This window comes from Nerophis lumbriciformis, linkage group LG23, assembly GCF_033978685.3.
Source record: "Nerophis lumbriciformis linkage group LG23, RoL_Nlum_v2.1, whole genome shotgun sequence".
Classification (NCBI taxonomy): Eukaryota; Metazoa; Chordata; class Actinopteri; order Syngnathiformes; family Syngnathidae; genus Nerophis; species Nerophis lumbriciformis.
In genome coordinates, this window is record NC_084570.2 from 5,493,168 (window position 1) to 5,517,500 (window position 24,333).

Consider the following 24,333-nt stretch of genomic DNA (forward strand, 5'->3'; position numbering starts at 1 on the left):
TGACTCAAACGAGAGAGTTGGGTCGAAGATAATACCCAGATTCTTTACTGATTCGCCTTGTGTAATTGTTTGGTTGTCAAATGTTAAGGTGGTTTTATTAAATAAATGTCGGTGTTTAGCAGGACCGATAATCAGCATTTCCGTTTTCTTGGCGTTGAGTTGCAAGAAGTTAGCGGACATCCATTGTTTAATTTCATTAAGACACGCCTCCAGCTGACTACAATCCGGCGTGTTGGTCAGCTTTAGGGGCATGTAGAGTTGGGTGTCATCAGCATAGCAATGAAAGCTAACACCGTATTTGCGTATGATGTCGCCTAGCGGCAGCATGTAAATGCTAAAGAGTGCAGTGCCAAGAACCAAACCCTGAGGAACTCCGCACGTTACCTTAACATAGTCCGAGGTCACATTATTATGGGAGACGCATTGCATCCTGTCAGTAAGATAAGAGTTAAACCACGACAAAGCTAAGTCTGACATACCAATACGTGTTTTGATACGCTCTAATAAAATATTATGATCGACGGTATCGAAAGCAGCGCTAAGATCAAGAAGCAGCAACATAGATGACGCATCAGAATCCATCGTTAGCAGTAGATCATTAGTCATTTTTGCGAGGGCTGTCTCCGTAGAGTGATTTGCCCTGAAACCGGATTGAAAAGGTTCACAGAGATTGTTAGACACTAAGTGTTCATTTAGCTGCTGTGCGACAATTTTTTCGAGGATTTTCGAAATAAAAATTTTCAAATTTTAGTCAAAAATTTTAGTCAAAAATATCAAATTTTCTTGATAGTTTTTTATGAGACTTTTTGGGGCTGTGGTCGGCTGACGGTAAGTCCGCCCCTGCCTCTGGATGAATGTAACTGGGGGGGGATGACGCTTTCCATTTTCTGACGTTGAATGCACAATTCTAAAAACACACACGTCTTATATATTCATGAACCCGCTGCAGCTGAGATTGTTCCATTTTTACCAGTCGCCATCCCAGTGCGCGACCTGCACACGATCTGATTGTGTCGATTGCCGCGTTTAACGTAGGGCTGCGCTGGAATACAGTCCAGGCAATTTGCGCTCGGCATGTTATAAATCATACGCCCCGCCAGCCACATTAGCCCTGACAGGAAGTGAGCATGTTAACAGGATTTGCCAGGTGTGTATTCAATTCCGCCATGTTGTACTTGTATTCAGTCTTTTCCGTGTGGAACACTTTTGCCTTCTGTTTCCTGGCTGGTTTCTTTCACCTTTCTGATCATGGTTTTGTTTTTTCCATATCACCGTTGGGGTCTTCCAGGGTCCGGACCAGTGTGTGAAGTGCCTCCACTTCAAAGATGGGCCTAACTGTGTGGAGAAATGCCCTGACGGCCTGCAGGGGACGAACAGTTTCATCTTTAAGTACGCCAAGGCCAACAACGAGTGTCACCCCTGCCACGCCAACTGCACCCAGGGGTAAGAGAGGCTTGTTGTATACCATTGGTTCTTAACCTGGGTTCGATCGAACCCTAGGGGTTCGGTGATTCGGCCTCAGGGGTTTGCCGCCGAGGTCAAGACACACCCGACTCATCGTGTAAATAAAACCTTCTGCCTATCGGCGTATTATGGATACCCATAAACAATGTTCTATATGCGTGAGTAAACACAAAAACTCCTTGAGCATTCAGTGGAGCACATGTGAGCGACGTCAGACGTGCACATGCACTGTGGCCGCACCTGTCCCACACCTGATTAAATAACAAGTTAAATCTTGTATTATTCTAATCAAATGACAGCAGTCATTTCCATGAGATTAATTTCTAATATAAGTGTCTTAGCCCACTTACAATGACAATAACAAAAAATTATGCTTTTCATGAGCTGTGTACTAGTATTATATGTCTGGGTGGGGGGGTCCTGCTTTGGAAATAATGTGTACCCCTTTTCAGATATCGCATTTAGTTCCCACTAAAACATTCACATGTTGTACAATGAGATGTAAACATGGGATCATGTGTACATTCCTGTAACTTTCTGTTTGTAAAATATATCTTTATTTGTATTTCTTTAATATAATAACATCATTTTATGATTAATATTAAGAAAAAACATTTTATTTTTCACTAAAGAAGGGTTCGGTGAATGCGCATATGAAACTGGTGGGGTTCGGTACCTCCAACAAGGTTAAGAACCACTGAAAGGTCTGACTATATGAGATTTACACGGACCCATCCCTAGTGTCAGCACCGTTTTGACCAGGTTAGGGTTGTACGGTATACCGGTATTAGTATAGTACTGCGATACTAATGAATCATATTCGGTACTATACCGCCTCTAAAAAGTACCGATCCCCCACCCGTCGTCGTCATGTCGGCTTTAAGACATGACCAGCTAGCTACTCCTTGTCTCCTTGTAGATAAAACAAGTCTAATATCAACTAGAGATGTCCGATAATGGCTTTTTTGCCAATATCCGATATTCCGATATTGTCCAACTCTTAATTACCGATATCGAAATATACAGTCGTGGAATTAACACATTATTATGCCTCATTTTGTTGTGATGCCCCGCTGGATGCATTAAACAACGTAACAAGGTTTTCCAAAATAAATCAACTCAAGTTATGGAAAAAAATGCCAACATGGCACTGACATATTTATTATTGAAGTCACAAAGTGCATTATTTTTTTTTAACATGCCTCAAAACAGCAGCTTGGAATTTGGGACAAGGTCTCCCTGAGAGAGCATGAGGAGGTTGAGGTGGGGGGGTAGGGGGTAGGGGGGGGGGGGGGGTATATTGTAGCGTCTCTTCTGGGTATTTGTTCTGTTGTGTTTATGTTGTGTTACGGTGCGGATGTTCTCCCGAAATGTGTGTGTCATTCTTGTTTGGTGTGGGTTCACATTGTGGCGCATATTTGTAACAGTGTTAAAGTTGTTTATACGGCCACCCTCAGTGTGACCTGTATGGCTGTTGACCAAGTATGCCTTGCATTCACTTGTGTGTGTGTGAAAAGCCGTAGATATTATATGATTGGGCCGACACGCAAAGGCAGTGCCTTTAAGGTTTATTGGCGCTCTGTACGTCTCCCTACGTCCGTGTACACAGCGGCGTTTTAAAAAGTCATACATTTTACTTTTAGAAACCGATACCGATAAATTTGAAACCGATGCCGATAATTTCCGATATTACATTTTAAAGCATTTATCGTCCGATATTATCGGACATCCCTAATATCAACCATTTAGGATGAGTGATTGCTATACATGCTTCACTACACACCTCAGCACACCCGAGTCATGACAAAGGATGTATTAAAACGTATCTACTATTGACAATTTCAAGTCAATATTTCATCATGTCCGATCATTAACCAATAAGACGATCAACTTAACTTTGAACATTCTAATCACATGTGAATGAAGCGTATACTTACTCAAAAGCCATACATGTCACACCAAGGGTGGCCGTGTGAACAATGTCAACACTGTCATAAACGTGTGCCATATAGTAAACAACAATGACAAACCTACTCAGTGGCCTAGTGGTTAGAGTGTCCGCCCTGAGATGGGTAGGTTGTGAGTTCAAACCCAGGCCGAGTCATACCAAAGACTATAAAAATGGCACCCATTACCTCCCTGTTTGGCATTCAGCATCAAGGGTTGGAATTGGGGGTTAAATCACCAAAAATGATTCCCGGGCGTGGTCAATGCTGCTGCCCATTGCTCCCCTCACCTCCCAGGGGGTGAACAAGAGGATGGGTCGTATGCAGACGACACATTTCACCACACCTCGTGTGAGTATGACAATCATTGGTACTTTTAACTTTAACTTTAAACACTTTGTGGGAGAATATTTGCACCGCAACGCAACATAAACACAACAGAACAAATTCCCAGAATTCCCTGCAGCACCAACTCTTCCGAGACGCTACAATATAAACAAAAGCCATTGGTGGATCTACACCTAACATCCACTGTAATGATACCAGTACAGGTGCGTATCTAGTCGATACTACTATGATTACATCACAAAATCTTCTTTTGTTTTTTTTTAAATTTATATTATGTTTATAAAGTCAGGAAATATGTCCCTGGACACATGAGGACTTTGAATATGACCAATGTATGATCCTGTAACGACTTGGTATTGGATTGATACCCAAGTTTGTGGTATCATCCAAAACTAATGTAAAGTATCAAACAACATAAGAATAAGTGATTATTACATTTTAACAGAAGTGTATATAGAATATGTTGAAACAGAAAATAAACAGATATTAACAGTAAATGAACAAGTAGATTAGTACCGTATTTTTCGGAGTATAAGTCGCTCCGGAGTATAAGTCACACCGTCCGAAAATGCATAATAAAGAAGGAAAAAAAACATATATAAGTCGCACTGGAGTATAAGTCGCATTTTTTGGGGAAATTTATTTCCTAAAACCCAACACCAAGAATAGACATTTGAAAGGCAATTCAAAATAAATAAAGAATAGTGAACAACAGGCTGAAAAAGTGTACGTTATATGGCGCATAAATAACCAACTGAGAACGTGCCTGGTATGTTAACGTAACATATTTTGGTAAGAGTCATTCAAATAACTATAACATATAGAACATGCTATACGTTTACCAAACAATCTGTCACTCCTAATCGCTAAATCCCATGAAATCTTATACGTCTAGTCTCTTACGTGAATGAGATAAATAATATTATTTGATATTTTATGGTAATGTGTTAATAATTTCACACATAAGTCGCTCCTGAGTATAAGTCGCACCCCCGGCCAAAGTATGAAAAAAACTGCGACTTATAGTCCGAAAAATACCGTAATTAATTTTCTACCACTTGTCCTTAATACATTTGACTAAATAGTAGAATAGAAAATTACACAATATGTTACTGCATATGTCAGCAGACTAATTAGGAGCCATTGTTTGTTTACTTACCAACAAAAGACAAGTTATCTTGTATGTTCACTATTTTATTTAAGGACAAACTTGGAATGTATCTGTTCATTCATGGGCAAAAATAATAATAAGACAATTGGGACAAAAATGTTCAGACTCTGGCATGACAACAGCTGCTTTTTTGTCTTCTAACCCTGCCTTCTGACTACAAGGTCTTCTGGATTAACAATCAGAACACTGAGTAAGATGTAGCCGAGGTCACAGGTCAGCCTGTCAGAACAAACTGGCCTCTTAAGAGCCACTAAGCCAGTGGTTCTTAAAGGGGAACATTATCACCAGACCTATGTAAGCGTCAATATATACCTTGATGTTGCAGAAAAAAGACCATATATTTTTTAACCGATTTCCGAACTCTAAATGGGTGAATTTTGGCGAATTAAACACCTTTCTAATATTCGCTCTCGGAGCGATGACGTCACAATGTGACGTCGCACCGGGAAGCAATCCGCCATTTTCTCAAACACCGAGTCAAATCAGCTCTGTTATTTTCCATTTTTTCGACTGTTTTCCGTACCTTGGAGACATCATGCCTCGTCGGTGTGTTGTCGGAGGGTGTAACAACACGAACAGGGACGGATTCAAGTTGCACCAGTGGCCCAAAGATGCGAAAGTGGCAAGAAATTGGACGTTTGTTCAGCACACTTTACCGACGAAAGCTATGCTACGACAGAGATGGCAAGAATGTGTGGATATCCCGCGACACTCAAAGCAGATGCATTTCCTACGATAAAGTCAAAGAAATCTGCCGCCAGACCCCCATTGAATCTGCCGGAGTGTGTGAGCAATTCAGGGACAAAGGACCTCGCTAGCACGGCAAGCAATGGCGGCAGTTTGTTCCCGCAGACGAGCGAGCTAAACCCCCTGGATGTCTTGGCTCACACCGTCCCGAAGATGATCAAGAGAAGAATATCGACCCTAGCTTCCCTGGCCTGCTGACATGAGGGTATGTCTACAGAATATATTAATTGATGAAAATTGGGCTGTTTGCACTCTCAAAGTGCATGTTGTTGCCAAATGTATTTCGTATGCTGTAAACCTAGTTCATCGTTGTTAGTTTCCTTTAATGCCAAACAAACACATACCAATCGTTGGTCAGAAGGCGATCGCCGAATTCGTCCTCGCTTTCTCCCGTGTCGCTGGCTGTTGTGTCGTTTCCGTCGGTTTCGCTTGCATACGGTTCAAACCGATATGGCTCAATAGCTTCAGTTTCTTCTTCAATTTCGTTTTCGCTACCTGCCTCCACACTACAACATTCGTAATCTGTTGAATCGCTTAAGCCGCTGAAATCCGAGTCTGAATCCGAGCTAATGTCGCTATAGCTTGCTGTTCTTTCCGCCATGTTTGTTTCTGTTGGCTTCACTATGTGACGTCACAGGAAAATGGACGGGTGGTTAAAATCAGGCACTTTGAAGCTTTTTTTAGGGATATTGCGTGATGAGTAGAATTTTGAAAAAAACTTCGAAAAATATAATAAGCCACTGGGAACTGATTTTTAATGGTTTTAACAATTCTAAAATTGTGATAATGTTCCCCTTTAACCTTGTTGGAGGTACCGAACCCCACCAGTTTCATATGCGCATTCACCGAACCCGAACCATAATCATAAAATGATGTTGTTATATTAAAGAAATACTACGGAAAGTTACAGGAATGTACACATGATCCCATGTTTACATCTCATTGTGCAACATGTGAATGTTTTAGTGGGAACTAAATGCGATTTCTGAAAGGGGTACACATTATTTCCAAAGCAGGACACCCCCACCCAGACATATAATACTAGTACACAGCTCATGAAAAACAATATGTTATAGTCATTGTAAGTGGGCCAAAACACTTATATTAGAAAATAGTCTCATGGAAATGACTACAATAATAAAACATTGAACTTGTTATTTAGTCAGGTTTGGGACAGGTGTGCTGCAGGTGTGACCACAGTGCATGTGCACGTCTGACGTCGCTCACATGTGCTCCACCGAATGCTCAAGGAGTTTTTGCGTTTGCTCACACATATGGAAAATTAGAGGGAACATTGTTTGGGGGTATCCATAATACGCTGATAGGGAGAAGTTTTTGTTTACACGATGAGTCGGGTGTGTCTTGACCTCCGCGGCGGAGGCTCTGCCGAACCCCTGAGGCCGACTCACCGAACCCCTAGGGTTCGATCGAACCCAGGTTAAGAACCACTGCACTAAGCAGTCGGGATCAACTTAGTGACACTTTCACAGGACCCAAGATTAGAGTGGATCAGTTACAAGAGGGCAACCAAGCAGGAATCAGATAAGGAAGACGTGTAACCGGTCACTGTTTGTTGTCAGCTACCTTGTTCTGCTCACAGATCAGAATCATTTTACAGTCCTCAACATAAATAAAAAAAACTTGTTTCTCTCATGTGAAACAAATAACAGGGTTTCTGAGCCTGTCATATTGTGATGAGTGGTCAGCCGTGCTCACGATTTCATTTCGTGCTCGGTGACAGCTGAGTGACGCAAAAGAAAGACAACCTGAGGTTTGCTCATAAGCTGTCCCTGCTTTAATGGACGACGTCTCTGCTTTCTCTGCCCTGCAGGTGCATTGGGCCAAGACTCCAAGATTGTGTTGGGATGATGGACAGGTAAGGGGTCGTTGCAAACATTTATCATGCTGCCACTGCCCAAATGCATGAACACAAACATACACACTGCAAAAACTGAAATCTAAGTAAGATGAAATATCTCAAATAAGGGTGATATTTGCTTATTTTCTGTCTGATAAGATCATTCTTCTCACTAAGCAGATTTTATGTTAGAGTGTTTTACTTGTTTTAAAGGTTTTGGTCCTAAATGATCTCAGTAAGATATTACAGCTTGTTGCTGAGAGTTGATGACCTATATTGAGTAAAACATGCTTGAAACTAGAATATCAACTGTTGCAAAGCTGTGTCATCAACACTCACAAGTATAAAACTACTTTTTTAAAGTAATATTTTCTTATTTCAAGCATGAAAAAAAAAAATCATGATTTTGACACAATTGTGTCTCATAATTAAAACAGATGACAGCCAAATGGACTTTGCTGTTTTATTTTCAATGAAACAATAGAAAATACGTACTCATATACCGTATTTTCCGCACTATAAGGCGCACCGGATTATTAGCCGCACCTTCAATGAATGGCATATTTCATAACTTTGTCCACCAATAAGCCGCCCCGGACTATAAGCCGCCCCGGACTATAAGCCGCGCCTACGCTGCGCTAAAGGGAATGTCAAAAAAACAGTCAGATAGGTCAGTCAAACTTTAATAATATATTAAAAACCAGCGTTCTAACAACTCTGTTCACTCCCAAAATGTACGCAAATGTGCAATCACAAACATAGTAAAATTCAAAATAGTGCAGAGCAATAGCAACATAATGTTGCTCGAACGTTAATGTCACAACACACAAAATAAACATAGCGCTCACTTTCTGAAGTTATTCTTCATTCGTAAATCCTTCGTCTTCGGTGTCCGAAGTGAAAAGTTGGGCAAATTTACGATCCACTGGCAGATGTTGGCGTCGTCTGGCGCTGCCTCCTCGTCTTAGTGAAGGTGTGTTCGCCTTCTGTCATCCATTGTTCCCACGCAATTAGCAGTCTAGCTTCGAATGCCCTGTTGACACCAATATCTAGCGGCTGGAGGTCTTTTGTCAATCCACCCGGAATGACGGCGAGTATTGAATTAAGCGCGTAAGCGTGTCTCTCAATGTGCTGTTATGAGCTAGCAAATATAACAACTACACTACCCAGCATGCAACGATAGTTACGAGCATGCGCGGTAGCCCTGAGAAGCGTTGTATGCTGGCAGTTAGAATGTGGTTATGAGCACGCTGTGAGTAAACGTTGAGAACTCAGTTAACACGCCTCGTCTGCATTATTTATAATTAGACAGACAACACACTTAATAGGAGCCATTTTGGGGTCTTTACATAAACACACAAATGGAAATGAAACGTCACATATCCCAGCATGCACCGCGCGCTTCTTCTACGGGGAAAAAAGATGGCGGCTGTTTACCGTAGTTGCGAGACCTAAACTTTATGAAAATGAATCTTAATATTTATCCATATATAAAGCGCACCGGGTTATAAGGCGCACTGTCAGCTTTTGAGAAAATTTGTGGTTTTTAGGTGAGCCTTATAGTGCGGAAAATACGGTAGTAGTACAGTTGGCACAGTACAGTAAACTGACAGTTAATATTTAAACATTTAACATTTCTAACAATTTTGAACAGAAATAGTTAATGCACATTCAGATAAATTCCTCAAAATTACAATAAAAAAAATGTGTCCGGGGGCCGGGCTGTATATATGCGCACTAATTGACTGAAAGAGCACGCACTTGGCGCGATAATGTCATGTTATCGATGGAAAAAAAGCTTTTTTAGACAATATGATTTGCCTGAGTGGCTAGGACAGGGGTCGGCAACCCGCGGCTCTTTAGCGCCGCCCTAGTGGCTCTCTGGAGCTTTTTAAAAAATGTATGAAAAATGGAAAAAGATGAGGGGAAAAAAAATCTATTTTTTGTTTTAATATGGTTTCTGTAGGAGGACAAACATGACACAAGCCTACCTAATTGTTACAAGGCACACTTTTTATATTAAACATGCTTCACTGATTCGAGTTTTTGGCGAGCGCCGTTTTGTCCTACTAATTTTGGCGGTCCTTGAACTCACTGTAGTTTGTTTACATGTATAACTTTCTCCGACTTTATAGGACGTGTTTTATGCCACTTCTTTTTCTGTCTCATTTTGTCCACCAAACTTTCCACAGAGGTGAGTTTTGTTGATGTTATGGACTTGTGTGGAGTGCTAATCAGACATATTTGGTCACTGCATGACTGCAAGCTAATCGATGCTAACATGCTATTTAGGCTAGCTATATGTACATATTGCATCATTATGCCTCATTTGTAGCTATATTCGAGCTCATTTAGTTTCCTTTAAGTACTCTTAATTCAATTTATATCTCATGACACACTATCTGTATGTAATATGGCTTTTAATTTTTTGCGGCTCCAGACAGATTTGTTTTTGTATTTTTGGTCCAATATGGCTCTTTCAACATTTTGGGTTGCCGACCCTTGTTGCCTTTCCATTAAGAACAATTAATTAGTTTTTAGTGTAAGTTTGCTGGCTTCAAGAAATTTAATGCCGAGCGCATATCATTATGTCAAGATAATGGCACTATCATTTACTTCATTTAAGTATATTTTTCAACATATTGAGCAAAAAGGTCTAATTTTTTTTTCTACCAAGAAAAGTGCACTTGTTATTAGTGAGAATATACTTATTTTAAGGTATTTTTGGGTTCATTGAGGTTAGCTAATTTGACTTGTTTTGGAAAGTCGTGACAAGCCAAATTGTATTGTTCTATTGGCAGATAATTTTGCTTAGTTCAAATAAAATACCCCTATTTTGTGCATGTTTTTTAATTGTTTTTGAACACTGACTTTTTGTAGTGCAGACAAAAGTATTGAGACACATTTCTTATACTTTTTAACATGCGTTTCCCACCTCGGCCTTCAGTGATGTCCTGTGTCCTATTATTACCTCTCAAATTACCATCATTTATGTCACCACATGACCATTGCTGGAGAAATACTATACAGAAACACATTAACTGTCCATTGAATCACATCAACAGTGTACAAAACGGGTTATTTTCTGGCGCATTTAAAAATCAATAAACCCGCATCAGCAATTAAAACATGTCTTATGTGGTACTGTCAAAATTAAAATGGAAAAAAACATATTAAATGTGAAAAAATAAAGACATAAAATATCTGAACTCGCAGTTTGTAGAACCCATTCCAGCTTTCGGGGTTGGCCGACATCGTCTCACAACACTGCAAAAAGTCATTGTTCAAAAACAAGAAAAGAAAAAAAACAGAAAAATTAGGGATGTTTTATTTGAACTGAGCAAAATTAACTGCCAATAAAACAAGAAAATTTGGCTTGTCATGACTTTCCAAAGCAAGTAAAATTTGCTAATCTCAATGAACCCAAAAATACCTTAAAATAAGTATATTCTCACTAATAACAAGTGCACTTTTCTTGGTAGAAAAAAAAATTAGACCTTTTTGCTCAATATTGTGAAAAATATTCTTAAATTAAGTAAATGCTAGTGCCATTATCTTGACATAATGATATGCGCTCGGCATTACAATTCATGAAATTCCAAAAAACGGATTTATTGTTCTTAATGGAAAGGCAACAAGGCAACCGCTTGTTACTCTCGGGGTCTCCTAGCCGCTCAGGCAAATCATATTGTCTAAAAATGTATTTTTCCATGGATAACATGACATCATCGCGCCAAGTGCGTGCTCTTTCAGTCAATTAGTGCACATTTATACAGCCCGGCCCCCGGCCAAATTTTTTTAATTGTATTTTTGAAGAATTTATCTGAATGTGCATGAACTATTTCTGTTCAAAATAGTTTGAAATGTCACATGTGAAATGTTTAAATATTAACTGTCAGTTTACTGTACTGTGCCAACTGTACTACTATATGAGTACGCATTTTCTATTGTTTCATTGAAAATAAAACAGCAAAGTCCATTTGGCTGTCATCTGTTTTATTTATGAGACACATTTGTGTCAAAGTCATGATTTTTTTTTTCATGCTTGAAATAAGAAATTATTACTTTAAAAAAGTAGTTTTATACTTGTGAGTGTTAATGACACAGCTTTGCAACAGTTGATATTCTAGTTCCAAGCATGTTTTACTCAATATAGGTCATAACATCTCAGCAACAAGCTGTAATATCTTACTGAGATCATTTAGGACCAAAACCCTTAAAACAAGTAAAACACTCTAACATAAAATCTTATGTATGGCCGCGCAAGTCCCAAGATGCCCAAAATGTCCATAACACACCCAGTTGAGTCATACGGGGAGGGAGGTGGGGATAAAAGTTGGAAAAGTCGGCAAAAGTCCCAAAAATGTTCAAAATACCTACCCAGGTTCGAGTCCTACAAGTTTCGCCGCCGGCCGCGCAAGTCCCACCGCCGGCCGGGATGCCCAAAATGTCCAAAACGCGCCCAGCAAAGTCCCACGGGAAGGCGGGGAGAAAAGTGAGAAAAATCACACCCAGGTTCGAGTGCCACAAGTCTTAAGACTCCATGTGGGACTCGAACCTGGGTTGGTTTTGAAAATTTTGGGGACTTTTGCCGACTTCTCCAACTTGTATCCCCCTCCCCGTGGCACTCGGCTGGGTGTGTTGTGGACATTTTGGGCAATCCCGGGACTTGCGCGACCGGCGGCGGGACTTGTGGTACTCGAACCTGGGTAGGTATTTTGACCATTTTTGGGGACTTTTGCCGACTTTTCTCACTTTTCTCCCCCACTTCCCGTGGGACTTTGCTGGGTGCGTTTTGCAGCCTGGGACTTGTGCGGCCGGCAGCGGGACTCGTGGGAATGGAACCCTGGGAGGTATTTTGGACAAAATTGGGACTTTTGACCATTTTGGCCGCCTTTTCCCCTCTTCTTTCCTGCCTTCCTGTGCACCATTGCTGGGTGTGTTTTGGACATTTGGACAAAAATAGTTTCAAACATGTTTTACTCAAAATAGGTCATAAAATCTCAGCAACAAGCTGTAATATCTTAATAGGACGGTATAGCTCGGTTGGTAGAGCGGCCGTGCCAGCAACTTGAGGGTTGCAGGTTCGATACCCGCTTCCGCCATCCTAGTCACTGCCGTTGTGTCCTTGGGCAAGACACTTTACCCACCTGCTCCCAGTGCCACCCACACTGGTTTAAATGTAACTTAGATATTGGGTTTCACAATGTAAAGCGCTTTGAGTCACTTGAGAAAAAGCGCTATATAAATGTAATTCACTTCACTTCACTTCACTACTGAGATTATTTAGGACCAAAACACTTAAAACAAGTAAAACACTCTAACATAAAATCTGCTTAGTGAGAAGAATGATTTTATCAGACAGAAAATAAGCAAATATCACCCTTATTTGAGATATTTCATCGTACTTATATTTCAGTGTTTGCAGTGTATTTGGGTTAAAATATTTTTTGCAAACTAGTAATCATAGTCTGCAAATCATGTGTTGTTTTTGAGTGTCGGTGCTGTCTAGAGCTTGGCAGAGTAACCGTGTAATACTCTTCCAAATCAGTAGGTGGCAGCCGGTAGCTAATTGCTTTGTAGATGTTCGAAACAGCAGGAGGCAGGGTGCAGGTAAAAAGGTGTCTAATGCTTAAACCAAAAATAAACAAAAGGTGAGTGCCCCTAAGAAAAGGCATTGAAGCTTAGGGAAGGCTATGCAGAACGAAAACTAAAACTAAACTGGCTACAAAGTAAAGAAAAAAAAACAGAATGCTGGACAACAGCAAAGACTTACTGTGGAGGAAAGAAGGCGTCCACAATGTACATCAGAACATGACATAACAATCAACAATGTCCCGACAAAGAAGGATAAAAACAACTGAAATAGACTTGATTGCAAAAACAAAGTACCGTACTTTTCGGACTATAAGTCGCAGTTTTTTTCATAGTTTGGCCGGGGGTGCGACTTATACTCAGGAGCGACTTATGTGTGAAACTATTAACACATTACCGTAAAATATCAAATAATATTATTTAGCTCATTCACGTAAGAGACTAGACGTATGGTAAACGTATAGCATGTTCTATATGTTATAATTATTTGAATGACTCTTACCATAATATGTTACGTTAACATACCAGGCACGTTCTCAGTTGGTTATTTATGCCTCATATAACGTACACTTATTCAGCCTGTTGTTCACTATTCTTTATTTATTTTAAATTGCCTTTCAAATGTCTATTCTTGGTGTTGGGTTTTGTCAAATAAATTTCCCCAAAAAATGCGCCTTATATATGTTTTTTTCCTTCTTTATTATGCATTTTCGGCAGGTGCGACTTATACTGGGGTGCGACTTATACTCCGAAAAATACGGTAGATGCGGGAAATATCGTTTAAAGGAAGACATGAAACTGCTCCAGGAAAATACCAAAAAAAGGGAAAAAGCCACCAAAATAGGAGCGCGAGACAACAACTAAAACACTACACAGGAAAACAGCAAAAAAAAATCTAAATAAGTCACGGCGTGATGTGACAGTACACCTACTTTGAGACAAGAGCTATATTGATGCATGGTTGGTTATGGTTTAAAGCAGGGGTGCTCATTACGTCGATCGCGAGCTACCGGTCGATCTCGGAGGGTGTGTCAGTCGATCACCAGCCAGGCATTAAAAAAGTAGTCCTAAAAATGAGCGATCATAAATCTTCACTATGACGTCACTTTCGTCACTTGATTGACATTCACGGCACCCGAGGGTCTTCTGAGATGACGCTGGCTGCTGCCAGCTCATTAAAATTACCGACTGGAAGGCGAGAAACACTTTATTTCAACAGACTCTGGCGCCGTACCTGTCGTCAAAACTCCAAAGACCGACTGCACAGTTGCACAGTCGCGCTAACAAAATAAGAGTCTCAGAAAGCTGGCGTGCACAAGCTAGCAAGCTACGGAGTTTGCCGACAATGTGTTTCTTGTAAAGTGTATACAAAGGAGTACGGAAGCTGGACAAATAAGATGCCAAAAACCAACCACTTTCATGTGGTATTGGACAGAAAGGAGGACTTTTTTTCTCCTCCATTCAAAAATGCGGACGTTATCAGCACCACTGTCTGATTCCTATCAATGCAAGTCATCAGAATCAGGTAATACGCCAACTTATATTCTTGTCTTCATGAAAGAAAGGAATCTATATGTGTTAAACATGCTTGTATTATCTTTAAACACCTTTAACTTATTAACAATATTAACTATATGTGTTAAACATGCTTGTATTATCTTTAAACACCTTTAACTTGTTAACAATATCAACTATATGTGTTAAACATGCTTGTATTATTAAACACCTTTAACTTGTTAACAATATTAACTATATGTGTTAAACATGCTTGTATTATCATTAAACACCTTTAACTTGTTAACAATATTAACTATATGTGTTAAACATGCTTGCATTATCTTTAAACACCTTTAACTTGTTAACAATATTAACTATATGTATTAAACATGCTTGCATTATCATTAAACACCTTTAACTTGTTGACAATATTAACTATATGTGTTAAACATGCTTGCATTATCATTAAACACCTTTAACTTGTTAACAATATTAACTATATGTGTTAAACATGCTTGCATTATCATTAAACACCTTTAACTTGTTAACAATATTAACTATATGTGTTAAACATGCTTGCATTATCTTTAAACACCTTTAACTTGTTAACAATATTAACTATATGTATTAAACATGCTTGCATTATCATTAAACACCTTTAACTTGTTAACAAAAACATATATTTCATAAATAAGTAAATATAAATTATATATATGAATGAGGTAGATCCCCACGACTTGATCAATTGAAAAGTAGCTGGCCTGCAGAAAAAGTGTGAGCACCCCTGGTTTAAAGTCATATCCAACAATTGCGACTTTTGCCGGTGGTGTGCCTCCGAAATTTTTTTAACGCAAAAAATGCGCCTCGGCTCAAAAAAGGTTGAACAACACTGCTTTGGACAATGTGACATAACAACTCCATTAGCGTGCATATAAAAGGAAGTTATTTGAACAATTACAGCAAATGTGACTCATTAGAATCGAGCCAAACGTGGGACTGCAACGGGGGATCCGTTAAAGCACGAACGAGTACTTCTGCTCCCCTCAGGGGGCTTCTATGCTCACACGACGCTCTTCTTCCGTTTCATCCGGCGGCGACCCCGGCGTCGCCTCTTCGCCTGTAAATCCTTTCCTCCTAATTAGAGAAGCCCTTCCCGTTGTCTCTCACCTTGTGCCGTCTGACTGTTCGTTTGCGCTTTCTTGTTCCGTGACCCTGACATTACTGCTGTTTCGTTCCCGTCGCATATTTTATTTTGTTTCTTTCCATGTCCTTTTCAACCCCCCTCCACCCGCCCACCCCTTTTTTCAATTCTGTCTGCGTTTTCTTGCTTCTCAACCCCCGTCGACCTAATCACTCCAAACTGCGGCATTACTATTCACCACATGACTGTATATCTCATTATGTTGAAACCCCAACCCTCTTTGTAAATTTCAAGCTCCCTCTCGACTCCCCCTTTCTTCTTTCGGGGCCGCCGCAATCGATACGGCACCTCGCTTCGCCGCCGCAATACCGCGCTACACACATCTTCCATTAGCCGCTAATGGCTTCTACAACTAATAGAGTTTTGAACGTCGAGTATGAGGTAGCGCCAGTTTTTTTTCCTGCCACATTTGTCTAACATGGTGGCCGTGATGAGGGCAATGAAATGCAATTGGTGGGCGATAAAAAGACCAAAGCAATGAAAGAAAGGGGGTTGCCTAGGCCAACAAGCACGTGCAACAGGTATGTAAATGTCAAACGCGTTAGAGAGGCATTTAACCTTTGAGCACAGCTTGCAAGTAAGATCCCCCATCATTTATGACAAAATATTGATGTACCACAAACATTTATGAGTGTTAATGTGAAGCTGCAGATGGACGAATTACAAATATACACTATATTGCCAAAGGCCACCCATCCAAATGATCATCAATCAATCAATCAATCAATCTTTATTTATATAGCCCTAAATCACAAGTGTCTCAAAGGGCTGCACAAGCCACAACGACATCCTCGGTACAAAGCCCACATACGGGCAAGGAAAAACTCACCCCAGTGGGACGTCGATGTGAATGACTATGAGAAACCTTGGAGAGGACCGCATATGTGGGTAACCCCCCCCCCCCCCCCCCCCCCCCTCTAGGGGAGACCGAAAGCAATGGATGTCGAGTGGGTCTGACATAATATTGTGAGAGTCCAGTCCATAGTGGATCCAACATAATAGTAAGAGTCCAGTCCATAGTGGGGCCAGCAGGACACCATCCCGAGCGGAGACGGGTCAGCAGCGTAGAGATGTTCCCAGCCGATGCACAGGCGAGCGGTCCACCCCGGGTCCCGACTCTGGACAGCCAGCACTTCATCCATGGCCACCGGACCTGTGCCCCCCCCCCCTCAAGGAAAAGGGGAGCAGAGGAGAAAATAAAAGAAACGGCAGATCAACTGGTCTAACAGGGGGGCTATTTAAAGGCTAGAGTATACAAATGAGTTTTAAGATGGGACTTAAATGCTTGATCAGAAATGATCAGAATCAGGTGTCCTAATAACTTGGCCCGAGTGTATAAAATTAAGCTCTGAGGCATGAAGACTGTTTCTACACTGCAAAAACTGATATCTAAGTAAGATTAAGTATCTCAAATAAGGGTGATATTTGCTTATTTTCTGTCTGATAAGATAATTCTTCTCACTAAGCAGATTTGATGTTAGAGTGTTTTACTTGTTTTAAGGGTTTTGGCCCTAAATGATCTCAGTAAGATATTACAGCTTGTTGCTGTCAGGACTTGGTCCTTGGGGTTTGTTTTCCCGGAAGGCAACGGAAAGTTGGCGCGGGCAAGGCGTGAATGTGAGTACATATTTATTGTTAACGTTCAAAAAAGGAATCGAACAAAAGGCGCGCACAAGGGCGGAGGTACAAAACTTGGCTAATGAAAACAAAAGACTCGCACAAAGGCAAAAAGCTATAAACATGGAACAAAAACTTACTTGGCATGGGACTGTGAACAAGGCATGAAGCAGAGTGATGATAACGGGTGATGTTTCCAGGCAGACTAACTGAAAACAATGGACTAAAATACTACAAACATGATTGACAACAGGTGTGTGTGAGACCGAATGTGAAAACAGGTGCAACTAATCAGTCGTCATGGTGACAAAACAAGAGTGCACAAATAGTCCAAAAACAAAACCGAACATAACTAAAACAAAACATGATCGCACAGACATGACAGTTGCTGAGATTTGATGACCTATATTGAGTAAAACATGCTTGAAACAAGAATATCAACTTTTGCAAAGCTGTGTCATCAACACTCACAAGTATAAAACTACTTTTTTAAAGTAATAATTTCTTATTTCAAGCATGAAATAAATAAATGATAAATAAATAAATGGGTTGTACTTGTATAGCGCTTTTCTACCTTCAAGGTACTCAAAGCGCTTTGACACTACTTCCACATTTACCCATTCACACACACATTCACACGCTGATGGAGGGAGCTGCCATGCAAGGCGCTAACCAGCACCCATCAGGAGCAAGGGTGAAGTGTCTTGCTCAGGACACAACGGACATGACGAGGTTGGTACTAGGTGGGGATTGAACCAGGGACCCTCGGGTCGCGCACGGCCACTCTTCCACTGCGCCACGCCGTCCCTCAAAAAATCATGACTTTGACACAATTGTGTCTCATAATTGAAACAACTGTTTTATTCTCAATGAAACAATAGAAAATACGTACTCATATAGTAGTACAGTTGGCACAGTACAGTAAATTGACAGTTAATATTTAAACATTTAACATGTGACATTTCAAACAATTTTGAACAGAAATAGTTCATGCACATTCAGATAAATTCTTCAAAATTACAATTAAAAATTTTTGGGCCGGGCTGTGTATATGCGCACTAATTGACTGAAAGAGCACGCACTTGGCGCGATGATGTCATGTTATCCATGGAAAAATGCATTTTTAGACAATATGATTTGCCTGAGCGGCGAGGAGACCCCGAGAGTAACAAGCGGTTACCTTGTTGCCTTTCCATTAAGAACAATAAATTATTCCCGTATTTTCCGCACTATAAGACGCACCGGATTATAAGGCGCACCTTCAATGAATGGCCTATTTTAAAACTTTGATCATATATAAGTCACACCGCATTATAAGGCGCATAGAATAGAAGCTACAGTAGAGGCGGGGGTTACGTTATGCATCCGGTAGTTGCGAGACCTGTTGTGGCTCAATATTGGTCCATATATAAGGCGCACCGGATTATAAGGCGCACTGTCAGCTTTTGAGAAAATTGGAGGTTTTTAGGTGCGCCTTATAGTGCGGAAAATACGGTAATTTTGCTGGTTTCAAGAAATGTAATGCCGAGCGCATATCATTATGTCAAGATAATGGCACTAGCATTTACTTAATTTAGGAATATTTTTCAACATATTGAGCAAAAAGGTCTCCTTTTTTTTCCCTACCAAGACAAGTGCACTTGTTATTAGTGAGAATATACGTATTTTAAGGTATTTTTGGGTTCATTGAGGTTAGCTAATTTTACTTGTTTTGGAAAGTCTTGACAAGCCAAACTTTCTTGTTCTATTGGCAGATAATTTTGCTGAGTTCAAATAAAATACCCCTAATTTTTTTTTTTTTTCCTTGTTCTCGAACACTGACTTTTTGCAGTGTACAAACATTTGTGAAAGAATGGGCCGCGCTCAGCGATTTCCAGCGTGGAACTGTCATAGGATGCCACTTGTGCAACACATCCAGGCTTTATGATAAGAAAAGTGAAGAGTTTGGGGACAACAGCAACTCAGCCACCAAGTGGTAGGCCACGTAAACTGACAGAGAGGGTCCAGCGGATGCTGAAGCGCATAGTGCCAAGAGGTCGCCGACTTTCTGCACAGTCAGTTGCTACAGAGCTCCAAACTTCATGTGACCTTCCAATTAGCCCACGTACAGTACGCAGAGAGCTTCATGGAATGGGTTTCCATGGCCGAACAGCTGTATCTAAGCCACACATCACCAAGTCCAATGCAAAGTGTCAGGTTCAAACACTGATGACATCTATTAAACAAGACAATAAATTTTGACTCAATTGAGGAGAAACGTGTCAACCTGTAACCTCTTACAGTGTCACCCACGCTCTGACGAAAAAGGTTTACATCCCCTCTTTTATTTGGACACTCCCTGTTTACTCAACAACATCTGCTTCCAAAGGAATGGGGAGTATGTAAACAGCTCTTGTTTTTGGTCATATTGAAAACAAAAGAAAAAGATGCCTCGGGCTTGGGCTAGACCTGGATTCAGTTTGAGCAGGTCTTCGATGACAATAGATAATCCCGTTTCCTCCCATCGTACACAATGGAATTTTCCAAGCCTTTGCTTGGTGCAACAAAGACAGACTCTTGTCTGTTCATTGGGAACTCAGAACGGAAATTTTTTTGATAATTTACATACAATTTTTCTGACACAAAGCGTCGGATGCAGTGGTGTAAAGCACGTCGCCACTGGACTCTAGAGCAAATCAAATCAAATCAAATCAACTTTATTTATAGAGCACATTTAAAATTTACCACAGGGGTAGCCAAAGTGCTGTACAATGAGCAGGTTAAAAGATAAAACGAGTACCGAGCAAACACAACACAACACAAACAGAACACGATAAAAAATAAATAATTAAAATAGAATTAATAAAAACATAAAAACATAAAAACAGGATCACAGCAGGTGTATTATGGGGCGCCATTGCAGGATGGATATCACTCAGTGTTAAAAGCCATGGAATAAAAGTATGTTTTTAAGAGAGATTTAAAAACAGGAAGAGAGGAGGCTTGTCTAACACTCAGGGGTAGGTCGTTCCAGAGCTTGGGAGCAGCAACGGCGAAAGCTCTGTCACCTCTAAGCTTCAGCCTTGTGTCAGGGACCGTCAACAAATGTTGACGGACAAAAAGAGCAGTGGAGGCGCCTTCTCTGGAGTGATGAATCACGCTTTTCCATGAAAGAATGGGCCGTTCTCAGGAGCTCAGTGATTTCCAGCGTGGAACTGTCATAGGATGCCACCTGTGCAGCAAATTTAGTTGTGAAATTTCCTCGCTCCTAAATATTCCAAAGTCAACTGTCGGTTTTATTGTAAGAAAATGGAAGAGTTTGGGAACAACAGCAACTCAGCCACGGAATGGTAGGCCACGTAAACTGACAGAGAGGGGTCAGCGGATGCTGAGGAGCATAGTGCAAAGAGGTCGCCGACTATCCATAAAGCATTTATCGGCCGATAATATCGGCAGGCCGATATTGTCGGACATCTCTAATGCTGACTTTTTAAGATTTGTATCTTATTACTCCATTATTTTCTTTATATTGTTCATATATGGGAAGATTTTCGTTTTTCTTCGTTATTTCCAGTTAATGCAACCCCGTCCCTTACCTCCATTGCTACAGGACGCCCCTCATTGCTGCTGGAATCATCGGTGGCCTGTTCATCATTGTCATCGTGGCGCTCAGTGTCGCCGTGTACGTTCGACGTAAAAGCATCAAAAAGAAGAGGGCCTTGCGCCGCTTCCTGGAGACGGAGGTAAGGGCCGTATTTGGGCATGTCTTTTGTGTGTGCAGGTCTTTTTGTTTCTTTCTCCTAAATACCGTATTTTTCGGACTATAAGTCGCAGTTTTTTTTTCATAGTTTGGCCGGGGGTGCGACTTATACTCAGGAGCGACTTATGTGTGAAATTATTAACACATTACCATAAAATATCAAATAATATTATGTAGCTCATTCACGTAAGTGACAGATTATTTGGTAAACGTATAGCATGTTCTATATGTTATAGTTATTTGAATGACTCTTACCATAATATGTTACGTTAACATACCAGTTGGTTATTTATGCCTCATATAACGTACACTTATTCAGCCTGTTGTTCACTATTCTTTATTTATTTTAAATTGCCTTTCAAATGTCTATTCTTGGTGTTGGGTTTTATCAAATAAATTTCCCCCAAAAAATGCGACTTATACTCCAGTGCGACTTATATATGTTTTTTTCCTTCTTTATTATGCATTTTCGGTTGGTGCGACTTATACTCCGAAGCGACTTATACTCCGAAAAATACGGGGTTTTTTTGTTTTGTTTTTTTTGGGTGATTTTGGATTTCCCAGCAGATAAATATCCATCCATCCATCCATCCATCCATTTTCTACCGCTTGTCCCTTTCGGGGTCGCGGGGGTCATCATCACAGTTAACTAATTATTCTAGTAGTCCCCAAAAAAAGGAAATTGGGAAAAACTTTGTTTGAAAGTGGAACTATTGGTGATTAGAATCTACATCTGAAACACTTATTTTTGGTCTAGATCAGGGGTGTCCAAACTTTTAGACTGGGGGGCTGCATTAGGCTTAAAAAATAGCATGCATGCAAAGTAACTATATGTATAAATATATATGATTACATATTATTATAATGGATATATAATTAATAATTATTATAATTGGTTATTAAGAGTATGGGAAAATTTGACACCTACCTTGTTTATTTCCGTAATGACCTCTTTAAAGTTTTTTAATCAATCATAAATATCAAGAAGCTAAAATACGCCAACAATGGATAAGTGTGCATAGATTAGGTTTAAAACAAAACAAATATTTTGGTACCGATACCAAAATTATTTCGATACTTTTCGGTATTTTTCTAAATAAAGGGCACCACTAAAAAATTGCATTATTGGTTTTATTTTAACAAAAAATCTTTAGGGTACATTAAACATATGTTTCTTATTGCAAGTTTGTCCTTAAATAAAATAGTGAGCATACAAGACAACTTGTCTTTTAGTAGTAAGTAAACAAACAAAGGCTCCTAATTTAGCTGCTGACATATGCAGTAACATATTGTGTCATTTTCCATTCTATTATTTTGTCAAAATTATTAAGGACAAGTGGTAGAAAATTAATGATTCATCTACTTGTTCATTTACTGTTAATATCTGCTTATTTTCCGTTAAAACATGTTCTATCTACACTTCTGTTAAAATGTAATAATAATTTATTCTTCTGTAGTTTGATACTTTACATTAGATTTGGATGATACCACATATTTGGGTATCAATCCGATACCAAGTAGTTACAGGATCATACATTGGTCATATTCAAAGTCATCATGTGTCCAGGGACATATTTCCTGAGTTTATAAACATAATATACATTTTAAAAATGATGTTGTGAAAGATGTGATGCCAAAAAATATCGATGTAATCATAGAAGTATCGACTAGATATGCTGGCGGACAGGTACTTTTCAGAGGCGGTATCGTACCGATTATGATTCATTAGTATTGCGGTACTATACTAATACCGGTATACCGTACAATCCTAGGAGAGAGTGTTTTGCACGTTTCCCAGAATCCCTTGTAAAGGATTTAAAAAGGTGTAGTTTAGATTTTTTTTATGATGACTGGACATTGTTTATAATAACCACAAAGTTCAATAAGCAGGATGTGTTATGTGTGACCATGTTTGTTGAGTTGCTGTGCTGGTTTAGTTTTTTGGTTTTTTTACTTCACCATGACTAGGGAAGGTTGTTTGGATCGGGTTAAATAAGTTATCTTCTTCCCACTCCCTTTCAGGCAAAACTGGACAATCATGCATTTCATACTATACATTACCTTTTGCACTATATTAATTTATATTATTATGTGTTGTTAACTTTGTACTTTTTTCTGTCATTGCCTGAAATAAATAAATAAATGAAAAATGAAAATAGGTAAATGCTGTACGTAACTGCACACTGATGTACAATTCATGGCCATTGAACATTGAAACATGTATTACTTAGAATAGACCAAAATCCCCATAGGCCCACTGTAAGTTCATTAGGAGTACAAAAATACCTAGTATTTTGTCCAAAAGGTCCAACAAAGACAGAAGCAATTTTTTCCCATAAGAAACAATATCAATTAGAGATGTCCGATAGTATCAGCCTGCCGATATTATCGGCCGATAAATGCTTTAAAATGTAATGTCGGAAATTATCGGTATCGGTTTCAAATGGTAAAATGTATGACTTTTTTTAAAACACCGCTGTGTACACGGACGTAGGGAGAAGTACAGAGCGCCAACAAATCTTAAAGGCACTGCCTTTGCGTGCCGGACCAGTGACATAATATACGCGGCTTTTAAACACACACAAGTGAATGCAACGCATACTTGGTCAACAGCCATACAGGTCACACTGAGGGTGGCCGTATAAACAACTTTAACACTGTTACAAATACGCGCCACACTGTGAACCCACACCAAACAAGAATGACAAACACATTTCGGGAGAACGTCCGCACCGTAACACAACATAAACACAACAGAACAAATACCCAGAACCCCTTGCAGCACTAACTCTTCCGGGACGCTACAATATACATCCCCCGCTACCACCAAAATAAATAAGGCAGTACCATGTTGGCACTTTTTTCCATAACTGGAGTTGAAGTTGTTGTCTTATTTTGGAAAACCTTGTTTTTGATTGATTGATTGAAACTTGTATTAGTAGATTGCACAGTACAGTACATATTCCGTACAATTGACCACTAAATGGTAACACCCGAATAAGTTTTTCAACTTGTTTAAGTCGGGGTCCACGTTAATCAATTCACGGTAAAGTTACATTGTTTAATGCATCACAACAAAATTAGGCATAATAATGTGTTCATTCCACGACTGTATATATCGTATCGGTTGATATCGGAATCGGTAATTAA

General features: G+C 39.9%; 1 protein-coding gene across 2 annotated transcripts in view; it reads left to right on the forward strand.

Annotated features, from left to right (window-relative positions):
• The window catches only part of LOC133622494 (receptor tyrosine-protein kinase erbB-4-like), a 789,611-nt gene that overhangs the window by 615,314 nt on the left and 149,964 nt on the right, over positions 1 to 24,333 (forward strand). For both annotated transcript variants that reach the window (XM_061985295.1, XM_061985296.1), the window contains exons 15-17: positions 1,289 to 1,443; positions 7,508 to 7,552; positions 21,034 to 21,166. In XM_061985295.1, coding sequence (XP_061841279.1) covers positions 1,289 to 1,443; positions 7,508 to 7,552; positions 21,034 to 21,166 — 333 coding nt within the window. The remainder of the gene's footprint in view (positions 1 to 1,288; positions 1,444 to 7,507; positions 7,553 to 21,033; positions 21,167 to 24,333) is intronic.